Below are 13,596 nucleotides of genomic sequence, written 5' to 3' on the forward strand. Positions count from 1 at the left end.
TTGTGTGACGTTTCCATGCTTCCTGGCCTGGGTGCCTTTGTGTGACGTTTTCATGCTTTCTGGCCTGGGTGCCTCTGTGTGACGTTTCCATGCTTTCTGGCCTGGGTGCCTTTGTGTAACATTTTCATGCTTTCTGGCCTGGGTGCCTCTGTGTGACGTTTCCATGCTTTCTGGCCTGGGTGCCTTTGTGTGACGTTTTCATGCTTTCTGGCCTGGGTGCCTTTGTGTGACGTTTCCATGCTTTCTGACCAGGGTGCCTCTGTGTGACGTTTCCATGCTTTCTGGCCTGGGTGCCTCTGTGTGACGTTTCCATGCTTCCTGGCCTGGGTGCCTTTGTGTGACGTTTCCATGCTTCCTGGCCTGGGTGCCTTTGTGTGACGTTTCCATGCTTTCTGGCCTGGGGGCCTTTGTGTGACGTTTCCATGCTTTCTGGCCTGGGGGCCTTTGTGTGACGTTTCCATGCTTTCTGGCCTGGGTGCCTTTGTGTGACGTTTCCATGCTTTCTGGCCTGGGTGCCTTTGTGTGACGTTTCCATGTTTCCTGGCCTGGGTGCCTTTGTGTGACGTTTCCATGCTTCCTGGCCTGGGTGCCTTTGTGTGACGTTTCCATGCTTCCTGGCCTGGGTGCCTTTGTGTGACGTTTCCATGCTTTCTGGCCTGGGTGCCTTTGTGTGACGTTTCCATGCTTTCTGGCCTGGGTGCCTTTGTGTGACGTTTCCATGCTTTCTGACCTGGGTGCCTCTGTGTGACGTTTCCATGCTTCCTGGCCTGGGTGCCTTTGTGTGACGTTTCCATGCTTTCTGGCCTGGGTGCCTCTGTGTGACGTTTCCATGCTTTCTGGCCTGGGTCCCTTTGTGTGACGTTTTCATGCTTTCTGGCCTGGGTGCCTCTGTGTGACATTTCCATGCTTTCTGGCCTGGGTGCCTTTGTGTGACGTTTCCATGCTTCCTGGCCTGGGTGCCTTTGTGTGACGTTTCCATGCTTCCTGGCCTGGGTGCCTTTGTGTGACGTTTCCATGCTTCCTGGCCTGGGTGCCTTTGTGTGACGTTTCCATGCTTTCTGGCCTGGGTGCCTTTGTGTGACGTTTCCATGCTTCCTGGCCTGGGTGCCTTTGTGTGACGTTTCCATGCTTCCTGGCCTGGGTGCCTCTGTGTGACGTTTCCATGCTTTCTGGCCTGGGTGCCTTTGTGTGACGTTTCCATGCTTCCTGGCCTGGGTGCCTTTGTGTGACGTTTCCATGCTTCCTGGCCTGGGTGCCTTTGTGTGACGTTTCCATGCTTTCTGGCCTGGGTGCATTTGTGTGACATTTCCATGATTTCTGGCCCGGGGGCCTTTGTGTGAGATTTCCATGCTTTCTGGCCTGGGTGCCTTTGTGTGACATTTCCATGATTTCTGGCCCGGGGGCCTTTGTGTGAGATTTCCATGCTTTCTGGCCTGGGTACTTATCAGATGCGCATCTAGAGCCAAATTTCGGGGGATGGGGCTGATGAAAATTTCGGGGAGGGGGGGTGCCCTCAGTGGAGATGCATGGGTTCTAAGAAGGGGTGAAAAAACAACAAAGCCTCGCTAGCAAAAGTGAATGGTCTTTTAAAGACCTGTGAAGTACTCTGGTGTGGCTGGCAACTCAACAACTGTCTGTGTGTGTGCCCGGAAAGCTGTCTCAGCCCTGGCGGACACACACGATGGTGGGGGGGGGGGGGGGGGAACTGAAGCCCGTTGGGCCCAATGGGCGTTGCGCACCTGGCGCTTATGTGTGACATTTCCATGCTTTCATCATGCTTACATCTGACTTTTAGCAGTGCCAGTTGAGAAATTAGGTGGAGGTGATACAGTAAGTGGGTGGGGCCAGTAAGGGAAGTGGGTGGACCCAGAGAAAAGTGGGTGTGGCCTCCGACAAACATTTGAGCACCTGCACTTCATATTTTACAAATTAAGCACTGAGAAAGGGGCGCAACACATGTGAACATGGGGCCTGCACTGAGGCCTGTCTGCCTGACAAGGCGAGTCCAGAAGTAGAACACCACAGCCCTGGCCCAGCGCGCCCAGATGTTCCCGCCTCAGCATCTGGAGGACTCGCCCAGTGACTGGACACACGTCCTGTGCTGACCTTTAACGCACATCAGGCAGATGTGATGGGCGCCGAGGAGTGCCAGCATTCTTGAAACCACTGGAGAAACATCTGCCGCCGCGGTTTTGAATCAGTGTGAAAGAGCTTAATGTTTAGAAGGCAAGGTACAGTGATTCAAGCATGAGAATAAAAAAAATATATAGCACAAACATTAAACGTGGTATTTATTTGCGCGCAAGAATCGCAAACAAAAGAAACAAGTTCACTTTGGAAGTAGGTGAAATACACCCGTTGCGCGCGCTCTCTCGGCACAAATCTCACGGATTTATTTAGAGGTTTTATAAAGCGCTGCGGATCGCCCTACCGCTACCTCACAGCGCTGTGCGTACTGTAACGCATCAGCACAGTATCATCAAAATAACAGCAGTACAAATTTATCTAAACGTCCCTCCGTGTATCCGTGAAAACTATAGGGTTTGCTTTACTTTTCAGAGGGAGGTGTACCCGCAAACCTTTCTCGGCGGGATTTCAACGGAACACATTCTACATACATGTCGCAGACAGGCTGTGTGTCTCTTACAAGACGTTTCATCCAATGGGCGGTGGGTCTCGTGCGGTCTGACCATCTAATATATACCACCTTACGTTTAGGTTTGCTTTCCAATTGAATAAAAGGTATTGTTATTAATGTGTTCGCTACAACATAATAACGGACTTTATATAGCCCGTAACATCTCGCGTTGTGTCGTCACATCACCAAGACACGGAAGGGCACACCAGAGCAGCCACTAAAACAAGACACGCGCTCACTGAACGTCAATTCACCAAAACGCCTGGGTAGCGGAGGTGACATCACACGCCCTTTGACCTTCAATTGCATTCGCACACACACACATGCTTACACATACACACATATTCACACTTACATACTCTCTTAAAAGTAAACTCGCCCGCAAGCTCGCACACAACATACATTTTACTGTATTTTTTCTAGCTAACCTCGAATGCCATACTCCAGCTACTTGTGCTATATTTTCATTACACTAATAGTGAATAATGGAACATCATTCACTAAATAAAGTGTAATAAAAAACGGAGAAAAAACAAAGTAAGTTGTGCCCCATCCGACGTCTATAATTACGGGCTGCCCCTGTGCTCCTGCCGCTGAATTTGCCCTCTCTGAGGTCAGGGGTCGCAAAGGCCGTGCCAGGGGTCGCAAGAGGCAAGCTGTGGGTCGTAGCTGAGACCCCCCGGCGACCTCTAAATGACATCCATGCACAGACTTCGAGCACCCATCACAAGGCAGATGGAAGTTAAAATACATATTTGAAATGCCTGGAAATCGCCAGTTCGAATCAAGCAGGGGCTGGCAGCCTTTCATCCTCCTAAAATGGAGAAAAGGAGTGCCCAGTGTCCTTAGAAGTGTTATTAGAACGAGAGGGTAAATCGGCTGACTTCAGTGACTTGCGAGCCACAGCGCTTGACCAGGCTTTCGCCAGGCGTACAGCACAGTGCCTTGTGTTGTGTCCTGCTGGACACAGTCTAGTGTTTCTGCCAGCCACTCCCCCGAGGGCTGGCCCACACACACCCCCTCACCCATCCAACACGGGTGTCACCAGTCAGGTGACCCCGCGAATAAAAGGGCCCGAGTGCACGGGCTCGTGGCTAGTCATCGGTACCACCTATCCATGTGTCCGTTCAACAATTATGTGGGCCTAGGGCCCAGAACATAACACTGGCGACGAGGCGGGTCTGATCCCGCGTGCCTGAGACGGGGTAGACAGCTCGGCCGGAGCACCGCTGTGGTCGTTTTTTTCCTGAAGGGGGATCGGAGGCTCCCATGCTGCCGCAGTTTTGGCCCTGAGGAAGTGGCCACACCACCCCGCATGAAAGGAGATCCCTGCTCTTGCCCCACTGTTTTCCCTGGTCCCGGACGGTGGTGCAGTCACGAGAAAGTGGTGAGGAGCTGCGCAATCGCGGAGAGAATGAGCTCCACTGCAGGCGGCGATCACGCTATGCCCCGCGGATCAGATGTCCGTAAGTGATCCTCGCCCTACACCAGGTAGCCCCAGCAGTAGGAGCGCCGCTCAGCGGGGAGGCACGTCTATACCGCGCCGGGTGTGGGCGGACAATGAAGGGGGCACCCCACTAGCAGCAAGGGGCGAAATACGCCCATACGAGAAAGGAAAGAACCCGACTGCTCGGGCATGAGGTGGCGCCTGCGGCATACGTGGGAGCGAGAAGGCCGCCACCCGGCCAGCGAGAGAGACATCCGAAGCGGTGAACGAGCGGCATGAAGCCTGTGTGATCTGTGTGGCGCGGAGAAATGCTGGCAGTGAACTCCGTGTTAAAGATGCCTCCTTCACTGCCAGCAAGCTGCACCGAAGACACCCCCAGTAACGCCAAGCAAGCAGAAGAGAAAAAGTGAGCCCCTGTGCGCTGCCCTACTGTGCCCCATTACCTCGATGGTGAAGTCCAGAGATAGGCGCGTGGCTGTGGTTGCCGGCAGAAGTCTGGGCCCAGCTCCAGGTGTCCCGCAGAATGGCTCCGATTTTCAGCAGCGGATAGGGAGAAGCGTGGCAGCCCATGACCGGTTAAGCGAGGCCCGCAGCATTTGCAAAGCTGCTGAGGCCGATCCATGCTCGGAAAAGCATCTCAGGCAGCATTCGCCAAATAACGAAAGTGTCTGCAGCGTGAAGGCACCCACCACAAATTGCCTGCCCTCCATTCCCCAGTCCCTGCGCCGTCCGTTTTTGTCAAGTAAAAGGGTCCCAGGCCGCGAGACTGCAGAGAAACGACCTGCGGCATGCAAAGAGTGGCTGCAGCGCCACCTAGTGGTCAGGAGTGGTATCGCACTTAAAGGACGAACTAGTTTTTCAAAACCAATGGACCCAAGGAAACGGACACTGGCACAATCATTTCTACAGCCATACAATTATCTATCATGTAGCGACTCCAAAAGAGCTCTCCTTTTTGTTGAAAGGAGACGAGCTGCCCAGCACAAAAAAATATATAGCTGGACACCTCTGGCAAACAGTAAAAGCACACCAAGAGATAACAGAGTGCTACACCCTTACTCCAGAATTGATGAGAGAAGTTGAATAAGCGCATTCAAGGCAGTGCAGCCAAGGGGAGCCAAAACAACTAAGCATAAGGAAAGGCAGCTCTGAAAAGAAAACAAGACTAATCCGGAGAGCATTCTGCACCTTTCTCCCTCACTAGACCCAGGTACCCTGAAATATACTTTCACAGTAGCGCAGAGAGCGCAAAGAAACAGAGAGGGTGAGGAGAGCGTCGTGCACGCCACCTGTCATTGGTCTGCCACCCACCCATGATAAAGTTACCAAGTGTCCCATTCTCAAGAGCAGCCATCTCGTAAATCCTAAGGAGAACCAATGCACGACTGCACCAGAGTGAGACAACTCAGACTATTTTTCTAACAGAGAGGCGGTGCAGATGAGCTCAGGTGGAGTCTCAATAGAGACTACTAACTCTCACGCCTGACTGCTAGGCCCTACGTTGACAGCCAAGAAAGCTGTCCTAGCAGTGAAAAGGAAACTTAAAAAACTCTCCCTCCTACACGAGGGAAAGACCATTTTCATGCTCCTGATAGCAGGACGTCATTACTGCAACAAAGACCAAACTGAGCAAAAGTGCATATAGACAAGGGAAGTATCGAAGGGCCAAACAAGGTCCAGTACAGGTGACAGCACGGTGAAACAATAAAGCCCAAGCAGACACGGCGCACAGGAGAAGAGACCCCCCAGGCGGGTGGAGAGAGAAGAAGAGACCCCCAGGCTGTTGGTGAGAGAAGAGACCCCACAGACCAGTGGAGAGAGAAGAAGAGACCCCCAGGCTGGTGGAGAGAAAAAGAGACCCCCAGGCCGGTGGAGAGAGTGAGAGACCCCCCAGGCCAGTGGAGTGAGTGAGAGCCCCCCAGGCTGGTGGAGAGAAGAAGAGAATCCCCAGGCCGGTGGAGAGAGAGAGACCCCCGACCAGGAGAGAGAGAGACACCCTGATGCCACTAACAATGCATCCCGTCGCAGTAAAGAGAACCTGGCTGATATTTCTCAGAAAAGTAAGAGACAAGCATATACACTAGTTGTGGCAAGTGACCACCACGGAAAGAAAAAGCAAGTGGACAGCACCACTGCTGCCAGAGCGGAGGCAAGGAAAAGAGGAGACGGAAGGGCGATTACCCGCCATCTGCAAAGCACCAAGGAAATTCCCAGAAGGGAGAGGGGCCCTGCGTGGTCCGAAAGCAGGAGGAAGAGAGATTGTAATCACCCAACCTGCATCAAAATCGCCCAGCAGGGAGCTAGTGATTATTCAGGGAGTGCCCCCGCTATTGCCTTAAAGACCATGGTGTGCAACGGTCCATTTGCAGGCAGGAGGAGAATCCAGCATTCCGAGTGGCGCGTCACCACTACTGACGCAAGAAAAGGGAGATAATTACCTCCCACAGCAACCCTAAATCACAGCCGGACTATACGGATCCCTCAAAGCACGCCTACTTCCACTACCATCCCTGAAATTGGCGGGCGCACCTGAGAAGACGCCTTATCCTACCTGACCGGACCGGTGAGAGATCGGTGGCGGGAGCAAATGTATAGCCCAGAGAACACAACGGAGTGAGCAGGAGGTCCCTGTGAGATTTCGTGGCCCTATCACCACATTTCAGAGCAGGTGTAGAAGCGACTTGCATTGCGCGGCTACTGCAACACGATGCCACTGCAACACTATGCCATTGCAGCACGATGCCACTGCAACATGATGCCATTGCAGCACGATGTCACTGCAACACGATGCCATTGCAGCATGATGCCACTGCAGCACGATGCCACTGCAACACGATGTCATTGCAGCAAGATGCCACTGCAGCAAAATGCCACTGCAGCAAGAAGCGACCTGCATTACAAGTCTGTCGACACATTTTAGAGAAGATAAGGAGTGGCGAGATATAGGACAGTGAAAGTCCTATTCCAGGAAAACGGACGACAACAAGTGAGCAGTGGGAATCAACGAAAGGGGACTAGAACAAGTACTCGCACGATCACCTGAGTGCACCTTCTAAGATACGACAGCCACTGGGGTGGGGTGACATCATTCTTCATAGTGACCGTCATCCACCTGTCGCCGGCTGCTTAAAGGAAAGGGCATCCCTGTTCTACTTACACAAATGCCAAATCCGAAGAACTGCACCAAGTGTCCGACGAGTATCATGACTGCCAAGATTCGCCAGTCATCCCTACTCACTGCTAGTTATCACCAGATGTGGTGCGAGTCGTCTCATGGCATCCACTCCATATCCGTCATGTGCATCACTACCATCCTTGGAGCTTCAAGTACAACAACTGGAGTCCCACACCACTTGCCAGAACAATCGACGATCCGAAAATGCAGTGACCATCTGTTTAACCGGCGCATGTTCTGATCCTGGTAGCGAGAGCATGTTTCTGACCAAGACACATCCACCCCTGAAGTTTGCACGAGTGACGAGGCAGTGGCTCCAGAGTCAGAGCCCATATGCAGTCCCAGGGCAACTCATCCAAGGGGCCTCCCAGAGCGTGAGAGATGGACTTTGCTGTGCCCCACCAATGGATTCCAGGAAGTAGCCAGGCCATCTAACCGAGAATTTCAACAGGTCACGGAATGCCAAGTCTGTCGTCAAAGGATCAAGCGACGCAATCGTCCGGTGTGGCAGTGGACTCATCTATACGCTCCTGATGCACCCATGTTGAACAATAAAACACTAATCGCCTCACAGCAAGAGTATGCTGGACTGATGAACATCTCGTAGGTGGACCATTCCTCAACCGAAGCGAAGCCGAAAGGTCCGGATATCATCAGCACTGTGTTCGTCCCCAGATATATCTGGTTAAAGTATGGACATGTGCCAAGATGTCTTGATGCTCACAGCTGCACCTGTCCACCGCTGTCCTGCGAACTACATCTCTGAACTGTGAGGCTCCCATTTCTTTTAGTTTGTTTTTCTCATTTTCTTTCCATAGGTTGGACGCTTTTGTTTGTTGTCTTTTCGTTTTATTAAAATTTGGGAGGAATGTTGTGTCCTGCTGGACACAGTCTAGTGTTTCTGCCAGCCACTCCCCCGAGGGCTGGCCCACACACACCCCCTCACCCATCCAACACGGGTGTCACCAGTCAGGTGACCCCGCGAATAAAAGGGCCCGAGTGCACGGGCTCGTGGCTAGTCATCGGTACCACCTATCCATGTGTCCGTTCAACAATTATGTGGGCCTAGGGCCCAGAACATAACACCTTGAAGCTCATGTACGGCGGCACGCGGCGCTGAGCACAAAGAAGCTGGGCTAGCCCTTACCCGAGTTCTTGTTGTGCAGCAGGAACTCCATCTGCAGCCGCTGGCCGGCCTGCTCGGCGAGGGCGGCGGGGCTGGGGTAGGCAGGGTCTCCAGAGAAGCAGCCCACCTCCGCCCCGCAGAAGACCAGCGAGAGGGTCTCCGCCAGGTCGCTGGTCGTCACCGTGGCGCACAGGGCCTGAGGGGGGAGGAGAGAAGAGGAGGGCGGTTAGGACAATAGGTAAAGTGTCAGAAGATGGAACCAGGGCTTCTAGCCTAGGAATGTTAAAGGAGTCACTCCAGGTTAAATACACAAATGCTGTTGTTAGAATGCAACCCCCATTTTAAAAGCCTTTTTTAATTTGCTTATAACTTTATCTGACGGACATTTAGCATGTTTACCTCACCGTGGTAGTTTGTTGCACATCCATTCTGTGATTCAAAACGGTTTTGTCTCATGCTTAATTACTTCCAATCCTGGCTTCCCTATGTTACCAGTTGTGCGATCACCGGCAAATCACATTCACGTGCCATGGCACACTCTAGCAAACGGTATAACACCCATTTTCATTACATGTTTCAATGCATATGAAGAACTTTTATTCCGTCCCCCTACTTACATTTTACCCATCCTACCTGTTAATTAGAAGAAACGTTCAACACGTTGAAAAGTTGGTATCTAGACGCTAATCTCCCTACAGACCATTCATTTACCTACCAAAATGTAACAGTGCCTAGAAGCAGGGCGAACGCCAGAATTAAACACTATAACATCAGGGCATTCACATTTAAAAGCCATCACTTACCCTTGTATTCAGACCGACAGACGCTGCAGCCCAGAGGCCTCTGCGACACGGCCAGGCGTGAAAGGCAGATAAGTTTCCCCAAAAAGAGCTGGTTCGGCAGTGAGCGCGCGCCGGACCTCCTGTGTGACTAAGAATGCAGACTTGCGGGTCTGTGTGCTCCCTGAGTCAGGGTGGGCGGGCCCCGAGCAAGGCTCCGGATCCACATCTGGGCAGGGGAGGGGCCCCTCTCTCTCTCAGCAGCCAGTCTCTGAGCACCAGGGGTGGGCCTAGCAGCCTCTCAGCGAAAATAAACACAGCGTGGAGCGCACACAACCGCCGCCCCCAGCCTGGCACTGCGCACACACTGGAAACATTAACACGACTCATTTAAAATGTGTATTGCAAGAAGCGGTGAAATGTAATTCCTCACGTATTTAAACCACAAACAAACAACTGTGGGCAATTTATAAGGAGTAGATGTGGTCAAGTGGTGTGTTAGTCATGTTATCCGAGTTCAAATCCCGGCCTCTCCGCTCCAATATACCAATGTGATCCTGAGCAAATCACTTTGATGTGCTTACATTGTCTGCAAACAACTGGCAGCGCCCAGGAGCGAGTCAGATCCCAGTAGAAAAGCAGAGTTTTCCTCAATTTTAGAACAATAATTAGAAAAAAGTATTTCTTTTTGCTCCGCTTCGTATTTTTGTACGGGTAGTGGACTCAGGTTGGAGCATAGCGGGGGAGGGCTGTTGTTACACCCCCTTTTTAAATGTATTTTCTGGTAAACAGTTGGTTACAGGTGCTTTCAGTCGGGTTTGGCGAGGTGTCTGTCAGATTTCACAAGGGATTTTTACATAAACACGCAAAAACACACACTCTCTCCCTCTCTGCTTTGAATGTCTTCAAAAGTGTTGGGTATTTTACAAACTATTGTTTTCTCTCACTTAATGCCACAACCTATCCCTATTAATTTCCCTTTCCCCTGCCCCTTTAGCCCCTCACATGCTCCCTGCTTGTCGTTTAATGTATTTTAACATTATGCGCCACAGTGCCAGGGTGATTGTTGGAAAATCTAAAGCTTAAATCACCCCCCCCCACCAGTCTTATTGGCCAAGCCACGCCCCTGCTAAGACATAGCACCTCAAGCAGAGCTCTGTGCAGGACCTGAAGGTCATAGGTCTGGACCTCAGCAGGACTGGCTTAGTCTTTCACTGCAGTAAGGGCAAAGGTCAGATCTCTTTTTACAGTGTTACAATGCTTCACGGGTGCTGCAGCAGGCGCTACGCCACTGATATATTTAGTTCTTGTTGTCGAAGGCCTATTGTCATTGCCAATGGAATTATGCTGCAGGAGAGGGCCAAATTATGCGGCATTGCTAAATTATGCGGCAAAAAAGGCAAATTATGCGGCCTAATGCAGCACATTTTGTAATAGTATTACTTCATTATTTTGTCATTTATAAACTTGGTAACACTCTCTGGGCATTGGGTTCACCTCAATTGTACCAGTTTAACACCCAAACATAGCAATAAGCAACAGAAAGGTGACCAGTCCAGCTCTGCAAATGGCCTTCCACTACGCGGCAACACGTGTCATCGCATTTTTAGTAACTTTTGAACCGTTTGAGTTAGGAACAATTTTTGTTGTTGTTACAATCTGTGGATTATGCGGCAGTTGATGGATTATGTGGCAAATGCAGCAAATCCATAATCATGCGAAAATCGCTGCAGCCGCACAATTGCATCATTCCATTGGCCTTGCCTATTGTATACAATACTAACACCTAAAGCCTGAGTTTTTCAATGTCTCTAGACCCAGAATTATTGCGCTCTCAAACTCCAGATCTGATAATGCCAGCCCTAGGGACACCAGACCCGGAGACCTCTGAAGAGCTGCGGGTGGCTGCGATGTCCAGCCACCTCCCGCACTTCAGCTGCGGAGAGCAGAAACGTTTTAGTGAAAGGAACTCTCGCCACCAGAACACCCTCCGTGGCTGAGGAAAAAAACTCCAAAATGTTCCACCTGCACCAAGCTGGTAGTCAATGTTTGCAGATTTGAGCCTGGTATTTCCCCAAGAAGAGATGAAAACATGCGGAGTGGGGTCTGGTATTACCATGTACGCATGCCATCCCCTACTCCAGGGGGAAGAAACCTGTAATCCCCGTTACCTCACGAGAAGATACCAGCTGGTATAGTTAAATCCCACCTAGCATCCCCCCTCTGAGATAACATGGAACTCGGAATGAGGCCTTAAATGGCCTTGGGGTCAGAACCATTTTTTTACATTTGTCGGATTTCTTGTTCATCTTATCTGCTTGCTGCTTATTCAATGGCTTACATTCCTCTTCTGGTGTTTGGCCCTCCCCCGGAGCACAGCATCTTGGCCATCCATTGGATCGCTTCTTTCCTTGCACAGTTTACATCAGGGAACTAACTTTTTATTTTTTAAGCACTTGATAGAATTGCATGTGTTTGTTGCACTGCCTTTTGTGCTGCATTCGTGCGGACGCCCCCCCCCCCCCCCCCCCACACGCTCTTCGGGAACCGGCTGGTAAAAGTTAGAGGGCAAGCTGAAGTTCACAAAATACGTCTCTCTCATTCAAAGTCCCATAGGAACTTTGTCCGGTCATTTTACTTGTCACTTGAGCCAAAGTCCGAGTAAAACCGGACCGGGCAGACAAGGCGGCGGGAACTGGCTTCAACCTGAAGCCCTTTGATGGTTGGAGTTAATCTACACCATTGTTTCTCAGCTCTTCACAATGCAACGACTTCGGCAAGGAGTGTCGCTTACTGGGCCCTTAGCTTCATGTACCGAAATCCGAGTGCAGCACTGAACTTGACTGACAGCCTTTTTTGAAAAACGTCTGTCAGTCAAACGACAAAATGACCAAGTGACAGTTTCTTCTGTCACAGGTCATTTAATCGTTTTTCAAACATACAAGTGGAAAAACGTGCTCAAGGTCTTTTTTACTTCGTGTGAGACAAAAAAGTCTTACTCACAAGTCGGGCGACTCACGAGTCCCTTTCCACACAGCCACTCACTGGCCTTAAAATGGTCGCAGAAGAGAGGTTGAGGGAGTATGCGCCGTGTCTCCTTCCGCGGCCTCGGATGCCCAGAACAAGCGGGGACTTCTCAAATGCTTCCCCAGGCTGTCGGGCTCGAGCACCTGCGCCCACCGCGCATGGGCAATATGCACAGTGCTGCACCTGAGCTTTCAGCAGCTGGGGGGACTGGGCCCCTGTCAGGTGACCGATCCGCCATCACCCTCCTTTTGAATTGACTGGAGGCAATCTGGGGCAGCTGAGGACTACCACACTGGGGGGTTTAAAAAACAAGCCTATGCAAAAGATGTTGAGTTTGCCAATATATTTTAGCCATATCGTACATCAGTGTGCCAGTACAGCATGGCTAAAAGTAAAGTTATAAAACAAGCGCAATGACACGGCCAGCACTGGCCATGCCATGGCACTTATTTTATCCTTATGAGGATGGGGCGGAGCAAAACAAACAAAATGGGGTAGGATTGGGAATTTGCAGCCCAGATAACGGTGGGGTGGGGGAATTTGTATTTACTCATTTATTTATTTTAACCTCTTCGGTGCCCGTGACGAGCTGGACTCGTCATGGGCCGCGGTGGCGCTGTGCCCATGACGAGTCCAGCTCGTTAATGTAACGGCCGGCACAGGGCGGGGAAAGGGGCGGGCACCGAAGGGGTTAACTGGCCGATGTACTGAACCGTGTGTATTTGTGGCATGCATTATTCATGAGTTGTCACGTCAGAGTAACGTCGAAAACAATCAGGTTGAATTCATGCGTTAAGTGTATTAATGATGTTGGGATTGGAAATCACCCATGCTCTCAGCCTGCCTGAGTAAAACTTGCGGTTCTTTTCTACACAGTTAGTGTAGCTTGCGCTATTCCAGTGGCGTATGAAGCCATTTGTGCTGTAAATTAAGACGGGCAGAAGGGAGTTGTAGTCATGACGACCTGCCTCACTGCAGCGCTCCGGAACTGCAGCCTGCACTTTGATCGTGCGTGTAAGCTGCCCAGCGGGGTGGAAAGGTCAATTGATTAACCAATAGTATGCAAGGGGAAAGCTTCCCAAGAGTGAGCTAGGCGGCCATGTCGGACATCATTTTGTAGAATTTCCGACTGTTGTGCACGTGTACGCCATGGTTAGAATTATTTTTCTAAATATTTGAATAGAAGCCTGATCACATTTTGCGATCATACACGCCTTTCTTTTTTTAGAAGTTATTGTAAAATACATGTTTTAAAATATTTGCTAGACATATCGGGTGCCTTAATACAGAGTGTTTCTGTAGATATTGTGACTCTTCAAGTCATTTTGCAAAGAACCTAATGAAATCTGAAATTATAAAAATATATGTTTATATTGCCTGGTGGATGCTTCTTTGGATGATTTC

At 50.8% G+C, this 13,596-nt stretch overlaps 1 protein-coding gene across 20 annotated transcripts in view; it reads right to left on the reverse strand.

Moving 5' to 3' along the window:
* Nucleotides 1-13,596, reverse strand: part of ARAP1 (ArfGAP with RhoGAP domain, ankyrin repeat and PH domain 1) — an 826,919-nt gene that overhangs the window by 171,083 nt on the left and 642,240 nt on the right. For all 20 annotated transcript variants that reach the window (XM_085623389.1, XM_085623384.1, XM_085623387.1 and 17 more), the window contains one exon: nucleotides 8,408-8,582. In XM_085623389.1, the coding sequence (XP_085479515.1) occupies nucleotides 8,408-8,582 (175 nt within the window). The remainder of the gene's footprint in view (nucleotides 1-8,407; nucleotides 8,583-13,596) is intronic.

This window comes from Triturus cristatus, chromosome 8 (assembly GCF_964204655.1).
Source record: "Triturus cristatus chromosome 8, aTriCri1.1, whole genome shotgun sequence".
In the NCBI taxonomy this organism is placed as follows: Eukaryota; Metazoa; Chordata; class Amphibia; order Caudata; family Salamandridae; genus Triturus; species Triturus cristatus.